This window comes from Pogonomyrmex barbatus, unplaced genomic scaffold (genome assembly GCF_055798465.1).
Source record: "Pogonomyrmex barbatus isolate J1 unplaced genomic scaffold, ASM5579846v1 scaffold3, whole genome shotgun sequence".
Classification (NCBI taxonomy): Eukaryota; Metazoa; Arthropoda; class Insecta; order Hymenoptera; family Formicidae; genus Pogonomyrmex; species Pogonomyrmex barbatus.
The window spans coordinates 5,407,952-5,432,213 of NW_028297127.1; the positions used below are offsets into that span (position 1 = coordinate 5,407,952).

The window sequence follows — 24,262 nt, forward strand, 5'->3', positions numbered from 1 at the left end:
AATTGTTATATATATAAAGTATATATAAAAACACACATACACACACAATATTAACATATTAATATATACATATATATATATATTAATATATTAATTTATAAATATAAAACGACGTTCATACTTTTTCTTACAGAAATAAAAGAGAAGATTTCTAATGCCTAAATATCCTATTTTCTATCATACATTTCCTTTTAACTACATTGGATTTAATTTAGTTTGGGTAATATTGGGTAATATACTTGAAAACGTTTTGTCACAAGTGTGCGATATTATCATAAATTGTACTAATATTAACATGTACGTTGTGATGCCACCAATCATCTAAAAGTAAGCAAAATAATTAACAATATATATTTCGTTAAAGCAAATAATTTGTTACTCACCGCAGTAAAAAGCGTTGCGTCTACAGTAATACCTTTCGCGGAAAATATATTATTTCGATGCAGTAATTGCAGGGAAAATAGTTGCAACTGCAAAACGTAATTATATATTAGAAAACGTAATTATATAACACAAACAGATTCAGTACCATATAAAATTCCAGAACGAGACATTTTTATTCAGAAAAATATTTGAATTATATTAGATTTCTTCCTACCTCTTCCTTGATGTTCTCATTTTTATCAGTACAGTTCAGTATATCATGAATAGTGATACCGATCTCAAAAGCTTGCTTTTTACAGGTTTCACAAGCCCATACTATCAATACCAACTTTATAATGTCACTCGTTCTAGATATTATAAAGGGTATATCATTGGCATCCAAAATGATAGTCAATCCATTTTTCCATTGCACTACTGTAGAATATAATTCGAAAATGGCCGTAGTAAAGATCATTGTTGTAGTAGCAAGGAGATGTAAACTGAAGATTATGTTCAGCATGTGGACTGCACTGCTGATCATCAAATGCTGCTTCTTTAGAGCTTTGAGTTTTGTTAATAAGAGCTGATTTTTCTGCATGTCGCAGATCACTGTAGGAGCATATAGTTCATCATTTACAATAACCTTTTGTGTATGTATCAAATCATCATTGATTTTCTTGAAACAGGCCTTTATTACGCAAACGTAATTCATATATTGCATATCCATCTGAAGTACTATCTGGCTAATGTATACCGCGAAAATATAAATTCCAAAATACTTATTTTTTTTAGGATAATATGCAAATACGTTTATTATTAAGAGTAGGGTGTAGAAGATATCCTTGACATGAATCAATTTAGACAATTTCTAATATGATTCTGGGGGTACTTGTGAAGAAATTTTTAAAATAATCTGTAGTAAGCGCGTTTCTCGGACCAGTTAAAATATGTGCGATAATTGCTATAAAATTACTGCACGCATAATAACTTGTAGCACTAAGACTTTCACTAAATTCTCCAAAATCAATTTTTTTAGAGATAAGAATTTCATGAATAATTAATAAATTGCAAATGGAAATAATGCAAATAAGGACTATTGATAAAATGTAGCGTTGTTTGGAAGGTTTAAAGGTCGAAGCATTGATTTTATTTGGAAATATTCCGAGAATGCGACTAAAAATGAAGCAAGGATGCATCAATGATTGGAAATCTTTGGCATGACATAGCCATATTTTCCACATTTTGTTCTTGGTTTGTCTTTAGAATTTCGACGATAGAACGAACATTATTGAGATATTTTTGAAAAACAACTCTAAATCACAGATGAAAGTCTAAAAGTTCTTAATTATATTATTAACACACTTTAGTATTTTACACAATGTTAATTGCAAAAATATTATTACAAAGATGTTATACTATTTAGGTTATTTTTCATTTATAGATACATACATTAATGTAAATTTTTTATTATCACTTTGTATCAACTTCTAGTTAAAATCTGCAAGTAGTAGCTTCAAGTAGTAAAACAAGACTGAAAATAATTTGTTAGACACAAAGTAACCATGGTGCTACTTGATCGATAATTTGATCGAAGATGATTCTAAAATATCATATATAATGTAATTATGTTTAATTGATAGTAGGTTTCATTAAACTATAAATTGTTGTAACATGTATAATTCATATATGCATGTATAAGATAGCAAGTAATTATTATAAATCCACTTCTATTATATCAATATGCGCGTTAAATTTTTAAAAATTCTTCAATAGTATATTTATAAAGAAATATAAAAAAATATACAGTAAACTTATTTCGTTTTGATTTCTATCAAGTATTTCAGATCGTTTTTACATACTTATCAAAATATTAAATTGAAAATAATTTACATGGAATATTGTATGTAAAAAACTAAACTGTTAAATTGTGTTGTGCATATTGTGCTACATATTTAATGTATGCTGAGTGTAGAATGAAGGTAATCGTTTCGAAGATCTATGAAAGTAAGCAGCTATATAGCATTACTAGAGTACAAAAATGACGACAACATTGAAACAAAGTCGAATAATATATATGGTTATACGAATTTTTTATGGTTACGGACTTTTCGTATTAATTTAATGTTTATGCGATACTGAAGTGGCTTTTATATATTAAGAGATATTCTGTGTATACACCAAATTTTATAAATATAAGATAGAATGTCTTCAGTTTCTTTACTTTACATTTTTCTCACAATAGTAGAGGAGAAAAAATTTTTAATGTTTACTTGTCCTTTTTTTCTATTATACATTTCCTTCTAATTACATTGGATTTAATTTGGTTTGGGTAATGTTACTTGAAAACTTTTTATCACAACTGTACGACATCATCATAAATTGTATTAATATTAATATGTACGTCGTGATGCCACCTATCATCTAAAAGCGTGCAAAATAATCAACAATATATATTTTGTTAAAGTAAGTAATTTGTTACTCACCACAGTAAGAAGCGTCGCGTCCACAGTAAGACCTTTCGCGGAAAATACATTATTGCGATGCAGTAATTGCAAAGAAAATAACTGCAACTGCAAAATTGGGAAATGTAATTGTATAAAGCAAACAGATTTAATGCATATAAAATAAGTGTATATAAATATATACAAAATTGCAATAACATAACATTTTTATACAAAATTACAGTAACAAATATTTTTATAAGAAAAATATATAAATTAAATTAGATTTTCTTCTACCTCTTTTTTAATTTTCGTATCATCGGTGGAATTTAGTGTGTCATGGATAGTGATGCCGATCTCAAAAGCTTGATTCTTACAGGTTTCGCAAGTCCATACTATCAATATTAATTTTATAGTGTCATACGTTACACCTATTAGATAGAACATGTTTTTAATTTCATTATCCAAAATTATGGTCAACAATCCATCTTTCCATCGCACTACATAAAAATATAGTTCAAAAGTGATTTCAATAAAGGTCAATACTATAGTAGCAAGTAATTGTAAACTAAAGACTACGTTCAGCATTTGCACTGCATCACTGGTCATTAAATGTTGCTTCTTTAGAGTTTTGATTTTTGTTAGTAAGAGCTGATTTTTCTGCATATCGCAGATCAATCTGGGAGCATATTGTTTATCATTTACGACGAGCTTTTGTATATGCACTAGATCATCATTGATTTTCTTGAAACAGGCCTTTATTACGCAAACGTAATTTATGTATTGCATATCCATCTGAAGTACTAGTTGAGTAATATACGTTGTGAAAAAACCGGCTAATGTATAAGTATGTTCATTAGAATAATATAGAATTATATCTATGAATAAGAAAGAAGTACATAAAATATCCTTGATATGAATCCATTTAGAAAGTTTTTGATACGATGCTGAGGGTAGTTGTGAAGAAATCTTCAAAATAATCTGTAGCAAGTGCATTCTGGGACCAGTTAAAATATGTGTGACAATCGCTATAAAACCACTACACGCATAAAAACTGGCAGCATGAATATTTTCAGTTAATTCTCCAAAATTAATTTTATTAGAAATAAGAATTCCATGAATAATTAATAAATCATAAATGAAAATAATGCAAATAAGAACTATCGACAAAATGTAGTGTTGTTTTGAAGATTTAAAAGTCGAATCATTGATTTTGTTCGGGAATATTCCGAGAATGCGACTAAAGATGAAGCAAGGGTACATCAATGATTGGAAGTCTGTGGCATGAAATAGCCATATTTTCCACATTTTTCAACTTGATTTGTCTTTAGAACTTTGACGATAAATCGAATCTTATCGAAATATTCATAAAAACAAGAATAAATCACAGATGACAGTCTAAAAATTTTTAATATTATTAACACACTTTAGCATTTATGCATTTTTAATTGCAAAAGCATTATTACATAAGTGTCAGTATTCGGATGGCCTTTCTATTACAGATACACATATTAATATGAACTTTTTATTGCCACTTTGTACCTAGCAACTTTTAGATAGAACTTGCGAGTAGTAATACCTTTAAGTAGCGAGACAAGACTGAAGGTATGATATGTTAGAGGCAAAGTAACCATGGTATTTTTCAATCGATAATTTGATCGAAGATCATCCTAAAATACTATAATGTCATTATGTCAAATTGGCAATACGTTTCATTGAATTATAAATTGTTGTAGCATGTACACTTTATATATGCATGTATATGATGACAAACAATTATTATATAAACAGTTTTATTATATCCACTTGTATGTTAAAATTAAAAAATTTTTTAATAGTATATTTACAATACATATAAAAAATACACTGTGAGCTTATTATTTAATTTTGACTTCTATCAAATATTTCAGATTGTTTTTAAATACTTATTAAAACATATTAAATTGAAATTAATTTGCATGGAATATTGTATATTAAAACTGCATTAAATTGTGTTGCGCAAGTAATGTTTTTGTATTTGTCTTTTATTTTGTGGAGAGATAAAAAATGGAGTTTATATAAAACAATTGAAATAATTAATATTTATAATTATTATATATTCTGTATAATTCTTAAATTTGTATTTATTTAATATGCAAAGTATACATACATAAAGCTTCTTTCATATATATATATATATATATATATATATTGCTTAATAGATATGATAATTGCCTTGATTTTTCAAAGTGTAAAATCATTGTGTAATATTAAGTGCATTTATTTGAGAATTTACACAATTTTTATTACTTTATACTGTTAAAATTAATATTTTTTATATAAAACTATTGATGTATATTTCGTATCTTGTTGTGCTCAATGAAAAAATGATAAATTTTTACAAAGAAAGTAAACATTATATTTTTTTAATAAAGCTATGTGATTCCTTAGGTTATTCTTATTTCAAATATAAATCAATTTCCGCTTTGCAAATTGCTAGAAAATTCAATTTATTATATTCTGAGTAAAATATCTGAAATAAGTTGTGCGCGGCGAAAATGCCATAAATATTTAATGCTTTTAAATATGTTTTACGTGGTATCATATTTTACGTTACGTTACATTACATATAATCTTTACTTCTGATTTGGACATAAAAAAATCGATGCTTGATGTAATAATGATGAAATATTGGTGATATACATAAATTCCGAAGATTAGACAATAGCGGAATGAAAAATGAAATAAAGTAAAAAAAGTTTATCCTTCGAAAAATGAAAGTATTAAATGCCAATCATATGACATTATTCAATTGAAATTTGACCAAACTCGGTTTTTCGTAACAAATTTATTTATTATACGTTTATTCGGGATTATAATTTTTTTATATTAACCTTTTGCCATAAAGGAATGAAGCACATGTTGCATAATATTGCATTAAAATTGGAATTCATAATGCAATTTATTAATATTCTAAATTAACTTTTGTGGCTATTTAATGATATTACTACAATAGTATTAATTTATAACTATATTAATTGCGATTAATATTAGCCAATATATGGCGATTTGGTTATTGCTTTCGTACAGAAAATACTAGTACTATTATATTAAATTCAATTTTTTATAAATATACTAATGAACACTAATTTAATATAAATTATTATAATATACATACATATGTTTAAAGATCAAGTTTATTTCTGATCATTTTTAATCAATTTTGTACATACGATATTAAATAACATTTTCTTTCTTATAAATATAAAGTAATATTATAAGACACGAATTTAGATAATATAACAAAATATTAAATTTGTAAAGTACACATTTATATCTAAAAGATTTAAAAAAAAAGATTACAACTTGAAAATATTATAATAAACTTTAAAGAAAAAAGTTAAAGATAGATTTTATTTAAAACAACTAGAAGTCAAGTATTTAATATCAATAATGAGAAAATGCCTAAAAATTATAATCATGAAAAAGTTTGTTGAGAGTTTTTACATGTAATTTCTAATTTCGAAGATCTGTGCTTATCTTTTGCCCGTTCGTACTGTCCATATTATATTATTCAAATAAAAAGTTAATCAAGTTTGTGTATGCATATCTATATTATTAAATTATTTTTAGTCGTGAATAATATCCTATATCATCTCAAATAAGATTCAAGATAATAATTACATATATTCTTATATTATATTAAAAATAAATTTTAAATTAATTTCTTGATAGTTGTGTTTGTTAATTTTAATTTTAATGTAAAGTAATCGAAAGAAGTAAGATCTGAAGAAGATACTTTATATCGTCCAATATCATTAAAAGAGAATATCTAGATATTAGAAATATTTTCTTTTTTACCATTGTGAGAAAAATATATGAATACACAATATCTTATATTTATACAATTTGGTATATAGAGGAGAGTTTCTTATAACATGTGGGAGCCACTTTAGCAGTGGATGAGAGACACTTAAACAATGAAAAAGTTTATATAAACTATCCTATTCTTTTAGAGTTGTAGTTATTTTTGTGTTTCTGTAGTGTTTCTGTATAGTTAATTATTTTCATACAAGATGTTCGAAATGACTATTTTTGATATATATTTTGATATATATTGTAAACAATGTTTAATATTTTCTGAATATTTCCGGTCTTGTAGATTCATATATTCTTTCACATATTTTTTCTCTTCATTGGATTTAGTTTAATTTAATTTAATTCAATTCGTTTTCTTCCAGGAGCACTTAACTCATTAATTTTCTGTGCATTAGAATGAATAATGAATCAAATGAAAAAATGGCAAACATAAATTTTAATGTATATCGAATGTAGATTGAATGTAGTCGCTTCGAACATTTATGAAAGTGAGCAACTACACATTACTGAAACACAAAAGTGATTATAACTTTGAAACAAATCGAATAAGATATATGGTTATATGACTTTTTTTTTATTGTTGTAGAATTTCTCATCTGCTGCTGACAGATCCTATATATTAGGAGACACTCTGTATATATACACTAATTTGTATAAATATAAGATTAAATATAAGATATTGTATCTTCATACATTTTTCTCATGATGATAAAAAAGAAAGAGAATATTTTTAATATCTAGATTTTTTTTCCTATTATACATATTTTTCTACATTGGATTTAATTTAGTTTGGGTAATGTTACTTGAAAACTTTTTGTCACAACTGTGCGACATTATCATAAATTGTATTAATATTAATATGTACGTTGTGATGCCACCCACCATCTAAAAGCAAGCAAAATAATCAACAATATATATTTCGTTAAAGCAAGTAATTTGTTACTCACCGCAGTAAGAAGCGTCGCGTCCATAATAAGACCTTTCGCGGAAAATATATTATTGCGATGCAGTAATTGCAAGGAAAATAGTTGCAACTGCAAAATTGAGAAATGTAAATTATATAAAGCAAACAGATTTAATACATATGTAAAATTGCATTAACACAAAACGTTTTTCCAAGAAAAACGTACAAACTAAATTAGATTTTTTTCTTACCTCTTCTTTGATTTCCGTATCATTGGTGAAATTCAATATGTCATGGATAGTGGTGCCGATCTCAAAAGCTTGATTTTTACAGGTTTCGCAAGCCCATACTATCAATATCAATTTCGTAATGTCATACGTTACATTTATTATAAAAAATATGTTTGTAATTTCATCATCCAAAATTATGGTCAACAATCCATCCTTCCATTCCACTGCATGAGAATATATTTCGAAAGTGACTTCAGTAAAGGTCAATACTATAGTAGCAAGGAGTTGTAAACTAAAGGTTACGTTCAGCATTTGGACTACGTCACTGATCATCGAATGTTGCTTTTTCAGAGTCTTGAGTTTTGTTATAAAGAGTTGATTTTTCTGCATGTGACCGATCAGTCTGGGAGCATATGGATTATCATTTATCAGCTTTTGCATATGCATCAGATCATCATTGATTCTTTTAAAACAAGCTTTTGTTATGCAAACGTAATTCATATATTGCATTTCCATCTGAAGCATTACCTGTTTGATGTATAGTATGAAAATATTCATTTTTAAATATTTACGTATTTTAATGTAATATGCGCATGATTGCATGAGCAGAATGAAGGTATTTAAAATATCCTTGATATGGATCAATTTAGATAATTTTTGATACGATTCTGGTGGTAGTTGTGAAGAGACTTTCAAAATGATCTGTAGCAAACGTATTCTCGACTCAGTTGAGCTGTACGTGACAATCGCTATAAAACCACTGCACACATAAAAACTAGTAATCTCAAGATTTTTTGTTATTTTTCCAAAGTCGATTCTTTTAGAAATAAGAATTTCATAAATAATGTATAAGTTGCAACTGCAAATAATGCAAATAAGAACAATTGACAAAATGTATCGTTGTTTGGAAGATTTAATAGTTGAAGTATTGATTCTGTTTGGAAATATTCCGAGGATGCGGCTGAAGATAAAAGAAGGATACATCAAAGATTGAAAATCTGTGGCGTGAAATAGCCATTTTTTCCACATCTTGTCTTTTTCTTCTCGTTAGAACTTCAATGATAAATCAAACATTATTCGAAATATTCTTGAAAATAACAATAAATCACAGATGAAAGTTTTTAATTTATTATTAATACACTGTAGCATTTATGTAATGTTAATGGCGCGGTGCTATTACACATGTAATTATTCACATAATCTTTTAACTACAGATGCAGAACTACAGATATATTAATGTGAAATTTTTATTGTCAATCTGCACCGAACAAGTTTTAGTTAAAATTGCAAGTAGTTTCTTCAAGTAGCAAGACGAGACTGAAGGTATTATATGTTAGGCATAAAGTAACCATGGTACTTTTCGATCGATCGAAAATCATTCTGGAATGTCACGTATAATATAATTATATCTAATTGCCATAGCAGTACGATTAATTAAATCATATGTGCACGCACATAATAGTAATTATAGTTTCAGTATATTCATATGCGTGTTGGAGTTTTTAAAAATATTTTAATATATTTACAATGCAGATAAAAAGATATACTATGATTAACACTTATTATTTGGCTTTAATTTCTACAGATTATAAAGTATTATGGATTGTTTCTGACATGTACCGAAACATAACAACATAACATAATATTGAAGTTAATTTGCATGTAATTTTGTTAAATTATGTTCCTTGCATTTAAGAAAACAATGACTATGTCATGAATTATTAAAAAAAAAGAAAGATTTATGATTTGGCAAATAAAAAGATAAAAAATTTTAATTATTTAATGTTAATAATGGAAGCTAATATTATGCAATAATAAAGAAATTACATTTCTTTAGATAGTGTTTAGATGTGGAATATTTATAATAAATATAAGGCAGCACTTTTTATAAATATATTTATTGCAACACAGTACATTTAAAATATACACTATTAAAAATAAAATATACTTAAACATTATTTGAAATCACTGTTAATTATACCTTATACAATCTTTGTATTGTTTTTTCCAGGTGTCTGAAAACATGTATGCATATGTATGACTGTATCTATACAACAGTATAAAACATATAACAACTGTACTTACTATATTAAAATAAAGAAAATATTTTTATGTGTAAAACATAATCTAATCCTCGCTGTACGTCACTACTTTTTCTTTTTTCATTAAATTATTTCTGTAGTACCATTTCTGTCGCAAGAATGCGATGTGATCAGAAATTGTATCAAAATTAATAGATATGTAGTAATGCTACCAACCATCTGAAAAAAATCATCAGATTGACAAAGTGTATTCAATTAATTAAATAAAAATAACTGAACTTATATATGAATGACTGAAAATAAATGAACTTATTACCGCAGTCAAAAGTGTCGCGTCCACAGTAACGCCTTTTGCGGAAAATGTATTTTCGCGATGCAATATTTGCAAAGAAAATAATTCCAACTGTAACATTAAGTAAAATATTAAGTAAATATAATATTAAAAACTTAACATTATTAATTTAATAATTTAATATATAAAAATGTATTTCCTTAAAAAAATATACACATAAAATTACATTTTATTACCTCATCTCTGATTTGTTTATCGTTGATACTATTAATCAGATTGTGAACGGTGATGCCAATTTTCACAGCTTGATCTTTGCTGTTATCGCAAACCCATACTATCAATATTATTTTTATAGAAAAATATACTACAAACACAATAAAAAACCAGTACCAAAATTCCATTGTTTCTTGAATTATAAGTATAACTATATAGAAATATAGGTTGAAAGTGATTTCGGTAAAGGTCATAATTATGGTAACGAGAAGCTACAAACTAAAAATCATGTTCAGCATCCGCACTGTATCACTGACTATTAAGTGTTGTTTCCTCAGAGCTCTAAGTTCCATCAATAGGAATGGATTTCTTTGCTCGTGATAAATCCGTCTTAGTAGATGAGGCTTATCATTCATTACAAGTTTCATTATATTTGTCAAATCATCGTTAATTTTTTTGAAACAAACTTTTAATACACATACACAATTCATATATAGCATATCTATTTGCAACAACAGCAAGGTTAGATAGAATGTAACTATTGTATATATGCTTGAATTTCTAGGCATGTATGTAACACATACTATCCCTATCATGACGATAAATGAAAAAAAAAAGATATCCTTGACATGAATTAATTTGGACAATTTTTGATACGATTTCGGAGGTAATTTTGAAGAGATCTTCAATAAGATTTGTAGCAACAGTAACTGTGGATCCCTTGAGATAAACGTGACGATCATTACGAAAATACCAAGTATGAAGTAGCAGTGACGCTCAAGATATCTGGGTACGCTGACGCTGGTTGTTTTAGAAATATCAAGCTCGTAGAAAACAAGTACTCCATAAACGCAAAAAATACAGAAAATTATGGTCGATATGATGTAACGTGGTTTTGAAGCCTCAAAGGTCGAATTGTTGAACTTATACGGGAACATTCCGAGAATACTACATAAAATAAAACAGGGATGCAATAAGGATTGAAAGTCTGTAGCATGAAACAATCGCCATTTTTTTTGCACATTATTTTTGGCCCGTTTCTGGAATTGTTTGATTATGAGCAATTAGTTAAAGTTTATAGAATTTAGTAACATAAATTATATATAAAACAAATTAAAAATTATTCATTACATTGTTAATGTACTTTAGCATCAGTGTGATCGTTATAATAAAAACTTCTTTTAAATCTTCTTTTAAATTTGATTTTTATATTTATCCTCTAATAGCAATTGTGTAAATCAACAACAACTTTTTCTTTTTCATCTGCACTTGACGAGTTTAACTTTAACACTGTGAGTGATTATTTTGCCGAATAGCAGAATATGTCTCAAAATGATGTGTTAGCTGTAAAGTAACCATGGTATGTCTTGATCGATAAGCTGATCAAAGATCACCCTAAAATACGATATATAAAATAATTGTGTGTCATGCTGTAATATACAATTCATTAAGTTCATTAAATGAATATATAATTCATTAAATTCATTAAATGATATCCGTTTACGTAGAATTTTGAAATAATGGATAAAAATATCTAATATAATAAGCTAATATAATTAGATTTATTGTATTTTTTTGTGTTAAAGCTTTTAGACTTTATTAATAATGATAATTAATGATCTGACTTCAAATTTTGCAGTTTCAATGCATATAAAAAGATGTATTATGCGTGCGTGCATGAGTATGTTGCAATATTTTTATTTATTGCACCAAGATATTTGACTTTTGCCTTTATATAATAAATATAATCATAATTTCTTACTTATAATATTGAAATGTGTATTTTTTTTGCTAATAAAATATATACTACGATGTAATATATACTATAACGTAAAATATACACTGATTAACGTTTATTTGACATTAATTTGTAGAGGAAATCAAATTTAATTAGTTATATGTTACATTGTATAAAGCTGTATTTAATAGCATTACTTGCGTTTTAAAAAATATTAATATTATGAAGTATTAAGATGAAAGGAGTTCATGATTTGATAAGCAAACTAATAGAAAATTTGTTAGTAATCATTTGTTGGTTACAAAGAAAATTTAGAAATTTAAAATAAAAGAAATAATCTATTTCTGCGAAGTAGATAGCTTAGATATGGGATATCTGAAATAAGTTTAAAGCAATGTTTTTGAAATGTATTTATTATAACCAATAAGATGCACTCAAAAGATACATTAAAATAAAATATGTGTTAAATATTATTTAAAAATCATTGTGAATTATGCAAATGCTTACAAATATATATATATATTTGTTTGTATATATGTATTACTATTTTTATACAAATATAAAATATAAATCAACTATGTTTTATTTATAGTAAAATATATAAAATATGTTCATAATATGTGTAAAAATATAATTCTGATCTTGTAACTATATTTATTACTTGTATATTCGATTTTATTTTGTTTTAATACATTATTTTTGTAAGATTAATGGTATTTTTGTCGCAAGAATGCGATGTAATCAAGAATTGTATTAAAATTAATAAATACATAGTGATGTTAGCCACCATCTAAAAGAAAAATGATCAAAAATTAAAATTTATACTTATGTATTTAACTAATTAATGCAAATAATTGACTGAGTGTACCGCAGTGAGAAGCGACGAATCCACAGAAAGACCTTTTGCGGAGAATATATTTTCGCGATATAGTATTTGCAAAGAAAATAATTGCAACTGTAAAATTAAATAAAATGTAAAAATAATTTTAATAAATATAATTAATTTGATAATATTTAATATATATAAAAAATACATTTAACATACATATAATATACAAAACATTTATATTTGTAATTAAATGTGTGTGTGTGTGTGTGTGTGTGTGTGTGTGTGTGTGTGTGTGTGTGTGTGTGTGTGTGTGTGTGTGTGTGTGTTCAATTACATTACCTCATCTTTGATTTGCTTATCGCTGACACTGTTAAGGAGATCATGAACGGTGACGCCAATCTTTGCAGCTTGATCTTTGCTACTTTCACAAGCCCACACTATTAATATTATTTTAGTTAAATAATATATTACGACCATACTAAAAATCAAATACAACCAAAATTTATCTTTTTCCCTTTTAAACATAGTTACAAGTATATAGAAATATAAATTAAAAGTAATCTCGGAGAATGTCATAACTATGGTAACGAGAAGTTGTAGACTAAAAGTCATATTCAATATCTGTACTGTATCGCTGAGTATCAAATGTTGTTTTCTCAAGACTGTGAGTTCCATCAGTAGAAATGAATTTCTTTGCTCGTGATAGATCCGTCTTAATAGATGTGGTTTATCGCTTATTATAAGTTTCTGTACATTTACCAAATTATCGTTAATTTTCTTGAAACAGACTTTTAATATACAAACATAATTCATATACTGCATATCTACTTGCAACTGTATTAGGCTAATATATAATGCAAGTAATGTTTGCATGATTGTATAAAGAGGTAAATGTACGCAACATATTGTCGCTAAACTGATAAGGAAGAAAAATAATAAGATATCCTTCACATGAATTAGTCTAGACAACTTTTGATACGATTCTGAAGATAGTTTTGAAGAGATCTTTAGAATAGTTTGTAGCAATTGTAGTTGTGATCTCTTCGAAATGTATGTGACGGACGCTGTAAAAGTACCGAGTAGATAATAACAGTGACATTCAAGAGATCTGGGTACATCGAGATACATGATCGCTCCAGAAATGTCAAGCTTGTAGAAAATAATTCCTCCACAAACACAAAAAATGCAGAAAATTATGGTTGATGAGATGTAACGTGATTTTGGAATCTCGAAGGTCGAATTGTTGATCTTGTACGGGAATATTCCCAGAATGCGAGATATGGTGAAACAGGGATACATTAAGGATTGAAAATCCGTGGCATGGAGGAGCCACCATCTTCTTTCCACATTGTTTTCGGGTTGTTTCTAGAATTTCAGTGATTAATTGAATTTTATCAGTGAACTTTATAGAAAATAATAATTTAAATCAGATACAAAACAAATTAAAAATTATTCATTACTTTAGCATCAGTGCACTTCAGCATTAATGTTATCATGATAGAAACTTTGTTTTAAACTTAATTTTTAAATTTGTCTTTCAACAGCGATTGCATAACTTAATACAAACTTTCTCTTTCCCATCTACACTTGACCAGTCTAACTTTAACACTGTGAATGGTTTTCGCCGAATAGCAAAGCATGTCTCGGAGATAGTATGTTAGCTATGAAGTAACCATGGCGCTTTTTGATCGATAAACTGATCAAAGATCAAGATCTGAAATACGACATATAAAGTAATGATGTGTCATTATTGTAATATACATTATATGTTCTTATATAGAAGAATTCTTTCAGAATTCTTTAATAATTTGACTTTAAATTTTGCAGTTTCAATGCATAAAAGTACAAGCGTGTGATGTGTGTGTGTGTCGAGACATTGACGCATATATATATATATAACTATCTTTATACAAATATAAAACAAAAGTTATCTATGTTTTATTTATATTGAAATAAATACAATGTTTTCACAATATGTAATTTATTTAATTATATTCATTATTTATATATTCGATTTTATTTTGTTTTAATATACAATTTCTGTAAGATTAATGGTATTTTTGCCACAGGAACGCGATGTAATAAAGAATTGTATTAAAATTAATAGGCACGTAGTGATGCTACCCACCATCTAAAAAAAAATCATCAAAAATTAAAATGTATATTTAACTAATTAATGCAAATAATTAACTCTTTACCGCAATGAAAAGCGTTGTATTCACAGTAAGACCTTTTGCGGAGAACACATTTTCACGCTGCAGTATTTGCAAAGAAAATAATTGCAACATAAATAAAATAATCTAAAAGTAATATTGGAAAAGTAATATTGGAAAATATAATTATTATTAATTTAATAATTTATCATATACATTACACATACCACCCACACACACACACACACACACACACACACACACACGCGCGCGCGCGCGCGCGCGCGCTTTAATGAAAAAAATATATATTAAATTAGATTTTATTACCTCATCTTTGATTTGCTTATCAATGATATTGTTAAGAAAGTCATGAATAGTAATGCCAATCTTCATATCTTGGTCTTTACAGCTATCATAAGCCCATACAATAAATATTATTTTAATTAAATAATATACTACGATCATACCAAAAAGCGAGCATCAAAACTTTTCCTTTTCGTAAAACCTAATTATAATTATACAAAAGTACAGATAAAAAGTAATCTCAGCAAAAGTCATAACTATGGTAACGAGGAGATGTAGACTGAAAGTCGTGTTCAACATCTGTACTGTGTCGCTGATTACCAAATGTTGTTTTCTTGAAGCTCTAAGTTTCGTCAGTAGAAATGTGTTTTCCTGTTCATGATAAATTCGTCTTAATAGATGCGGTTTATCGTTTAGTATAAGTTTTTGTACATTTATCAAATCATCATTAATTTTCTTGAAACAGATTTTTAATACGCAAACACAATTCATGTACAGCATATCTATTTGTAATCGCAATAAACCGCTATACAGTGCAAATATTATTTGCACAGTTGAACTGCGAAAGAACATATTTATTGCACACATCGCCGATATACTGATAAAGAAGAAAGAAAATAAAATATCCTTCGTATGAATTAGTTTGGATAATTTTTTATATGATTTCGAAGGTAATTTCAAGGAGATCTTTAATACGGTTTGTAGCAACTGAAGTTGTGAGTTTCTGAAGGCATGATAGATACTGTGAAAATACTAAATAGATAAAAACAATGATGTTCAAGAGATCTGGATACGTCAAGATGCAAAATTCCAGAAATATCAAGCTGATAGAGATAAATTACCCCACAAATGCAGAAAATACAGAAAACTATGATCGATGTAATGGAACATGATTTTGAAGTCTCGAAGATCGAATTGTTGATCTTGTACGGAAACATTCCGAGCATACGCTATACGATGAAACAAGGATACATCAAAGATTGAAAGTCGGTGGCGTGAATAAGCCACCACTTTTTTCGCACATTGTTTTGTTTCTGAAATTTCAATGATTAATTGAATATAATCAGCGGAATTTTATAAAAAATATAATCAGATAAAATTAAAAATTATTTATTACGTTATTAATGCACTTTGACATCATGCAAGTGTAGTCACCAAATTTTTTATCAATGTCTTAAATTTGTCTTTCAACAGCGATTACAACAGCGTAACTTTCTAACTTTTTGTTTTTGATTTACTGAATTACTGGAAGAGTTTAACTTTAAAACTGTAAGCTGTGTCGATTGCTGTGTCGATTAGCAAAGTATGTTTGGAGATTATGTTATTCGTCAAGTAACCATGGCATTCTTCGATCTCCATTTATGATTCGAGATGTTAAGTGCTTAATAAAGTTACTATTGTCATAGCATACTGACAATACATAAAATATTCATGTAATTACATGCATGCGCAGTATTTATACGAATAAAAATTTTTTAAAATAAATTGTTAACTGACATTGCACATTTTTATTGTATAGAACATTTGAGAATATTCTTTATTGCTCGAGTTTACAATCCGATATTTTTAATTTTATAAACATAAATATATGAATTCGTTAACGTACTTTTAATAAAAAATAATTAATAATTTTAATAATTTAATAAAAAATATACTTTTATTAATATTTTTTTTTTCAATATACAGTTAATTATAATTGCAAATTATTTTTATGGATTTAATAAGTATACGATGTTAATATATGATGTTTTTATTTTTACATAAAATTGTATAATAAATTGTATAATAAAATACTTTTAAATTATGTCGTCCATGTATTTTAAAAAGCTTCAACATTGTAATAGAAAGCGAGGGGGTAATAAATGTAATGTTAATGAATTAAGTCATAATATAAAGACAATGCTATTATCTCGATTAGAATTAATCTATCTAATTATCTAGATGAAAGAGAATTGACGTCTTTCCATTTTGTCGATTAATAAAATTAATAGCTATGGCATGCATTATGAAAAAAGAAAGAAAATTATTTCAAGGTATTTCAACTGTTTATATTTTAATAAAAATAAAAGGAAATCAAGAAGTATTAATATTATCATTAGTAATACATTGTAATGATCTTATTTCTTTTTCAAGGAAAATTCAATTGAATTATTATTGATAAATGAAAGTTGAATTGCAAATAAATAATTAATATGCTATATAAATTATGCTCAGAACTTAAACATTAAATTAACTTTAAATAGTATCATATTTCCTTTGATTGAGTTATGTGTATGTATGTATATGAGAAAGAAAATAATTTGAGTAAAATAAAAATAAAGTATTTATATATCAATTTATATATCAATAATTTATATATCAATTTTTTAAAAATAACGGAGCATAAGAAATATATAATTACATTCGAATATTTGCACATTTTTTTAATCATCATAATCAATGTCATAAAATTATTTATATGTATCTGTTAAAAGTAAAAACATATCTTACTCTACTTTATTAGAGTCCTATCAATTAATGAATTAGAATTACATTCACAGCTTTAATCACTTTTAATGTATTCCTATTGCTATTCCTTTTATGATATTTTCCAAGTTAATTATATTTTTTCTTTGTTAATGCCTTGATAATTTTGTTTTGAATAAAATGTTTAGGATAAATTATTTGCTGTAATTTTTAAACTCCAACAAATGATTGCAAGTTTAATTTTTTCAAACACGTACTATAAAATTTTAACTACAGTAAAACATATCTTCATTTTGTATTAAAAGATTACAATTAATTTTAATTTAGTATAAATTAACCTTTACAATTATTCATGCAACATAGTGAATATAATGATAATTTTGATTTCGCTACATTTTTTACGTTATCGTCTATAAAGAAAATTGATTTTAACGTTACGGCAGATAGATTATTTATACATAAAACATGTTTCTATAAAAGTAATTCGTAACATTATTGTTATTAAAACTATGAATATCGAGCTTACATAAATTATTTTTTGTTTTATATACATTTTTATGAATTTATTATATTTTAATTTAATCAGTCAATTTTGTTGACATTACTCTTGATATTCAAACTAATTTCTTCATTTTTTATTGCAAATACAAATTCATGAACGTTAAATTATCTCGATAAAGCAATATATTTTAGTTGAAATGTAAAATGTAAAATATGTGCGAAAATCTGAAAAATTTTTGTGAAAAGAAAAACTTTAGAATTTGATAATAATGAATTGACAAACAGAAATCAAGAATTGTAGCCACTTAGCAATTAGATTAAAAGATTAACAGTTATTAAATTAAAAACAACATTTTTGTTAGAAAATTTTATTTTACATACATGATAGTTTTAGATATATAAAATATTTGGAAGATTTATTTGCAATTTAATGTTAATATTTTGTTAATATTTAACATTGATATTAATATTGCACGTTTAATATTAACATTTAATGTAAATATTTAATGTTGATGTATGCATTAAATAAGGTTTTATCTTTCTATAGATCTACATATATTTGATGTAATATGTATGTATATAATTGAATATTATAGCAATATAAAAATTCTTTGTTTAATTATTTATTTTTGTTTATAAAATTAGATTTACCATGTCTTGGAAATTTATTATCGCAAGAATGCGTTGAAATCATAAATTGTAATAAGATTAACATGTACGTACTGACAATACCCATCATCTAAATGGAAAAGAACAAACAAAATGTATTTTATTAATTAATGAAAGCAAATAATTGATTACTCACATTAGTAAAAAGCGTAGCGTCCATATTAAAAGCTTTGGTGGAAAATCTTGTATCTTTGTGATGCAAAATTTGCAAGGAAAATAACTGCAACTATAATGTCAGACAAAAAAAAACACAAAAAAAAATATATATATATATATATATATATATATATATATATATATATATATATATATTACAAGATTGAAAGACATGATAAATTTAAATAATTTGAATGTATAATGCTTTAATATACAATGTATAAAAAAAGGTGTACTTTATAGTTAAATTATAAACTACCTCATTTTTAATTTGCTCATCATTAGTGCTGTTAAGTACATCGTGAATATTGGTGCCAATCTCTTGAGCCTGAGTTTTGCCAGTCTCGCAGGCCCACACAAGAAGCATTATTTTTATAATATAAAACGATGTAGAAATCAAGAAAAAATCATAACTATTCTCATTCCAGTTGAAGGACACTTTACCATGCCATTGCACTGCATTGAAATATAATTCAAAAACAATATTGGTTAAAGTTGTGATTACTGTAACAAGAAGTTGGAAACTGAAAATCATGTTTAATGTCTGTACTGCATTATTGATCATTAAATGTTGTTTCTTTAGAGCCTTGATTTCCATTATTAAAAATAGATTCCTCTGCTCGTGATGATTCAAGAACTCGTTGAGAACACGTCGTTTTTTCTTTATTAAAAGTTTTTTGATATGTAAAAGATTATCATTTATTTCTTTGAAACAGGCCTCTAATATATAAACACAATTCATGTACAGCATGTCATACTGAAACAATAATATACCCGTATATACTGAAAATATTAACAAAGAGTATTTGATCTTCATTCTATAGATCCATGAATAACACATGCCAAGAATAAATAGGGAACCAAAAATGTCTTTGATGTGGATAAATTTGGATAACTTCTGATATGTGTTTACAGACAGTTTTGAAGAAATCTTCATTATGGTTTGAAGCAAGCGCATTCGCGGGCCGCATAATACATGCGACACAATTGATATAAAGACACAACTTATCGAATAAACGCTACTCTCAAGATTCTTGATTACGATTTCAAAGTTGTCCCATATATTGTAAATTTCATAGATATAATTATCTATTTTATAGATCATTATCACTACGAAAATACAGTAAATGCAGGTAACTATAGTTGATAAGATATAACGTGACTTTGAAATTTCGAAGGTCCAATCATTGATTTGATACGGAAATGCACCAACAATGCTGCCGATGGTAAAACAGGGATACATTAAAGATTGAAAGTCCGTAGCATGGAAAAGCCACCATTTTTTACGCATTTTGTCTTTGACGCGTTTCTGCAATTTTAATGCTATATTGAATATAATCAAATAAATGCTATAATAGACAATAATTTAAATTGTATGTCGTCAATTCAATAATTATTAATCACATTATCAATGCACTTTGGTATCAATGCAAGCATGATTTTGATAACTTTCCTTGAATATTATATTCAAATTTTTTTTTTCACTATGAATATATAAACCGATGTAAGTTTCTTCTTTTATTCTACACTTGACAAGCATCGGTTTAAGACTGTGAGTAATTGCTGGAAAAGAAGGGAAATGACTTGAAAGATTCATATGTTAGTCGTGAAGTAACCATGGTGCTTTTCGATCTATTCTTGTTACTTACGAAATTTATTATATAATGTAACGTTTGTATTATTGCTATGATATATTAACATTAAACAGTACATTAAATTATTTAAATCAGAAAGAATCAATTGCGCAATGTACAAATCGATTACTTAATAATATACAAACCGATATCTTTTAAAGATCTATTAAGAACAATTATTTGATTTCCTATTACACTTTCTTTATTTAGTATAGTATATTTTAGATAGTATATTTTTTTTCTTTATGACATCAAGATGAATATTTTTTATTGTATAAATACACATTCAGACATGCATATATATATATATATATATATATATATATATATATATATATATATATGCCTAATTTATAATGAAAAATTTTAATATATCTTTTTAACCGATTAAATATATGATGTCATTGATATTTATCTCTTAAACATATTTATAAAAAAATATCTTTTGTGCTGAAATACAAACTGAAATACAAATAATCTAATTTATCATAAAATATTGATAAATTGCATTGTGCATATTTTGAGAAATGCTATCGTTGATAAAAAGGGAAGGAAAATGAACATAACTGTAATAAAATAGTATAAATATAGGACAACATAGAAGTGTAATGCTATTATTTTGATTAGAATAATTATTAGAATAATTATTGAAATATATATTAGAAATTAATAATTATTAGAAATTATTTCATATACTTTAATGAATATCAAATCTATATAAATTACTTTTTCTTTTCTAACTTATAATATTTATTTATTATATCTATTTAATCAGTCGTCGATCTCTTTGATAAATCTCGATATTAAAACTAATTTCTTCGTTTCTCATACAAACGCATAAAGTTATTTCACTAAATCAATATGTTTTAATTGCTTTTAAAATATGTGTGTGTGTGTGTGTGTGTGTGTGTGTGTGTGTGTGTGTGTGTGTGTGTGTGTGTGTGTGTGGTGTGTGTCTGAAAAAATTTTTTTGAGGTAAATTTTAGAATTTTATAAATTGAGGAAAACAGAAATTAATAATAATTAATAATTAATAAGTTGTTTCTGTAATCACTTAAAAATTATAATAATGAATTATGTAAGAATTCGATTTTATTAAACTAAAAATAATACCTTAGAATGTTATGTTTCACATACGTGGTATATATTTGGAAAATTTATTTGGTATTCAGTATTAATATTTAATATCAATACATCCATGAAATAAGATTTAATTTTTCTATATATATATATATATATATATATATATGTATGATGTATACGTAACATGTATATATATTTGAATATTATACAAATTTGATTGAATATTATACAAATTGATGATTATACAAATATAAAAATTTTTATCAATTATTTATTTTTATTTATAAAATTGAATTACTTGTAGTAGGTCATGCAAAGTTTTCATTGCAAGAATGCCATGAAATCAAGAATTGTAATAATATTAACATATACGTGGTGACAGTTCCCACCATCTAAATAGAAAATAAGAAAAACATGCAAAATATATTTTGTTAATTAATTGAAAAAAGTAATTGATTACTCACTTTAGTAAGAAGCGTAGCGTCCATATTGAATGTTTTGGTGGAAAATTTTGTATTCTTGTGATGCCATATTTGTAAAGAAAATAACTGCAACTGTGATGTCAGATCACAAAATATTTATATATAAGATTGAAAGGCATAATTAAATTTAAACAATATGAATGCATAATGCTTTAACATACAACGTATGAAAGATATATAAATTAAATCATAATTATTACCTCATTTTTAATTTGCTCATCATTGATGCTGTTAAGTACATCGTGAATAGTGGTAACAATCTTTTGTGCTTGATTTTTGCTAGTCTCACAACTCCACACAAGTAAGATTATTTTTATAACATCAAACGATAATGATATCAAGAATAAATCATAACTATTTTCTTTCCAATGGAAGGACACTCTACCATGCCATTGCACTGCATTGAAATACAATTCGAAAATAAATTCGGTTAAAGTTATGCCTATCGTAATAAGAAGTTGGAAACTGAAGATCGTGTTTAATGTCTGAACTGCATTATTGATCATTAAGTGTTGTTTCTTTACAGCCTTGATTTCCATTATCAAAAATAGATTTCTTTGCTCATGATAAAACAAGAATACGTCGCGAATACGTCGTTCTTTCTTTATTAGAAGTTCTTTGATATGTAGAAGATTGTTATTGATTTCCTTGAGACAGGCATTTAATATGTAAATGCAATTCATGTATAGCATATCATATTGAAACAGTAATATCGGCGTATATACTGAAACTATTATGTAAGATATTTTGATTCTGAAAAGATTTTTTATTCTGTCGACCCATAAATACAATATGACAACAAGAATGAGAGAACCAAAGATGTCTTTGATGTGGATAAGTCTGGACAATTCCTGATATTTCTTTACAGACAATTTCGAAGAAATCTTCATTATAGTTTGAAGCAAGCGCATTCGCGGATAGCACAAAATTTGCGAGACAATTGTCATAAAAACGCAACACGTGTAATAAAAATTAGTTTCAATACACTTAATTATGATTTGAAAGTTATTTCGCATATTGAAAGTCTCATAGTTTATATTCCCGAAGTCATAGAGCATTATCAATAGAGAAATGCAATAAATGCAAATAATTATAGTTGATAAGATATAACGTGACTTTGAAATTTTGAAAGTCCATTCATTAATTTGATACGGGAAGGCTCCTATAATGCCGCCGATAGTCAAACAGGGATACATTAAAGATTGAAAGTCCACAGCATGAAAAAGCCACAATCTTTTACGCATTTTATTCATTTATGAAATTTCAACGCTGAATTGAAAATATAGTCAAATAAATGTTATGATAGACAATAATTTAAATCATCATATGTTGATCATTCAAGAATTAATTACATCATTAATGCAAGCGTGATTTTCATAACTTTTTTTTAATAATATATTTATACTTTTCTTTTCACTACGAATACATATACAATATAAACTTCTTCTTTCTATACTGTTCTATACTTGACAAGTACCGGTTTAAAACTGCGAGCAATTGCTTGAAAAGAAGGGAAGTATGACTTATAGATTTCGATGTTAGGCGTGAAGTTACCATGGTGCTTTTCGATCTGTTTTTGTTATTCACAAAATTTATCATATAATATAATGTATTATTGCCTTGTATTATATATTAACAATACATTAAATAATATAATGTATTATTGCCTTGTATTATATATTAACAATACATTAAATTTATCATATAATATAATGTATTATTGCCTTGTATTATATATTAACAATACATTATTTAAATCAGGAAGCATTGACTATGCAATGTACAAATTGATGTACATATTGATATATTATCTTTTAAGGAACTTTTAAGGATTAAGAATAATTTTCTGATTTCTTATTATATTTTCCTTGTACGTACAGACCATTTGAGGTTATTTCTTTCTTT

At 26.1% G+C, this 24,262-nt stretch overlaps 5 protein-coding genes and 3 pseudogenes across 8 annotated transcripts in view; 1 reads left to right on the forward strand and 7 right to left on the reverse strand.

The window, feature by feature from the left end:
* LOC105423285 (agrin) overlaps positions 1-24,262 on the forward strand; it is a 433,811-nt gene that overhangs the window by 195,381 nt on the left and 214,168 nt on the right. The window lies entirely within an intron of this gene.
* LOC148935942 (uncharacterized) lies at positions 120-1,091 on the reverse strand. The gene is made up of 3 exons (XM_089079523.1): positions 599-1,091; positions 384-470; positions 120-321 (listed from the first exon to the last, which is right to left on the reverse strand). Exons 1-3 carry the CDS (start codon positions 1,088-1,090, stop codon positions 196-198), a joined length of 705 nt encoding a protein of 234 aa, XP_088935649.1. The 5' UTR covers position 1,091; the 3' UTR covers positions 120-195.
* LOC148935943 (uncharacterized) lies at positions 2,766-4,972 on the reverse strand. The gene is made up of 2 exons (XM_089079522.1): positions 3,102-4,972; positions 2,766-2,933 (listed from the first exon to the last, which is right to left on the reverse strand). The coding sequence occupies exons 1-2, from the start codon at positions 4,110-4,112 to the stop codon at positions 2,781-2,783; spliced, it is 1,164 nt and encodes a 387-aa protein (XP_088935648.1). The 5' UTR covers positions 4,113-4,972; the 3' UTR covers positions 2,766-2,780.
* LOC148935944 (uncharacterized) lies at positions 5,967-8,321 on the reverse strand (annotated as a pseudogene).
* LOC148935945 (uncharacterized) lies at positions 9,035-11,395 on the reverse strand (annotated as a pseudogene).
* On the reverse strand, positions 12,623-14,931 carry LOC148935946 (uncharacterized). Its single transcript, XM_089079670.1, has 4 exons — positions 14,371-14,931; positions 13,250-14,275; positions 12,950-13,036; positions 12,623-12,871 (listed from the first exon to the last, which is right to left on the reverse strand). The coding sequence occupies exons 1-4, from the start codon at positions 14,404-14,406 to the stop codon at positions 12,767-12,769; spliced, it is 1,254 nt and encodes a 417-aa protein (XP_088935796.1). The 5' UTR covers positions 14,407-14,931; the 3' UTR covers positions 12,623-12,766.
* Positions 14,371-16,725, reverse strand: LOC148935947 (uncharacterized; annotated as a pseudogene).
* On the reverse strand, positions 16,613-21,069 carry LOC148935948 (uncharacterized). The gene is made up of 3 exons (XM_089079671.1): positions 19,418-21,069; positions 19,139-19,228; positions 16,613-19,072 (listed from the first exon to the last, which is right to left on the reverse strand). The coding sequence occupies exons 1-3, from the start codon at positions 20,447-20,449 to the stop codon at positions 18,953-18,955; spliced, it is 1,242 nt and encodes a 413-aa protein (XP_088935797.1). The 5' UTR covers positions 20,450-21,069; the 3' UTR covers positions 16,613-18,952.

Excerpts from the sequence above, each read along its gene's own strand:
- LOC148935942 (XM_089079523.1), bottom strand. The coding sequence starts at position 1,090 with ATGGATATGCAATATATGAATTACGTTTGCGTAATAAAGGCCTGTTTC. Across the intron at positions 471-598 it reads ATGAGAACATCAAGGAAGAG|TTGCAACTATTTTCCCTGCA; the intron begins GTAGGAAGAAAT and ends TACGTTTTGCAG. Across the intron at positions 322-383 it reads ACGCAACGCTTTTTACTGCG|ATGATTGGTGGCATCACAAC; the intron begins GTGAGTAACAAA and ends GCTTACTTTTAG.
- LOC148935943 (XM_089079522.1), bottom strand. The coding sequence starts at position 4,112 with ATGTGGAAAATATGGCTATTTCATGCCACAGACTTCCAATCATTGATG. Across the intron at positions 2,934-3,101 it reads ATACGAAAATTAAAAAAGAG|TTGCAGTTATTTTCTTTGCA; the intron begins GTAGAAGAAAAT and ends CCAATTTTGCAG.
- LOC148935946 (XM_089079670.1), bottom strand. The coding sequence starts at position 14,406 with ATGATAACATTAATGCTGAAGTGCACTGATGCTAAA. Across the intron at positions 13,037-13,249 it reads ATAAGCAAATCAAAGATGAG|TTGCAATTATTTTCTTTGCA; the intron begins GTAATGTAATTG and ends TTAATTTTACAG. Across the intron at positions 12,872-12,949 it reads ATTCGTCGCTTCTCACTGCG|ATGGTGGCTAACATCACTAT; the intron begins GTACACTCAGTC and ends TTTTTCTTTTAG.
- LOC148935948 (XM_089079671.1), bottom strand. The coding sequence starts at position 20,449 with ATGCGTAAAAAATGGTGGCTTTTCCATGCTACGGACTTTCAATCTTTA. Across the intron at positions 19,229-19,417 it reads ATGAGCAAATTAAAAATGAG|TTGCAGTTATTTTCCTTGCA; the intron begins GTAGTTTATAAT and ends CTGACATTATAG. Across the intron at positions 19,073-19,138 it reads ACGCTACGCTTTTTACTAAT|ATGATGGGTATTGTCAGTAC; the intron begins GTGAGTAATCAA and ends TTTTCCATTTAG.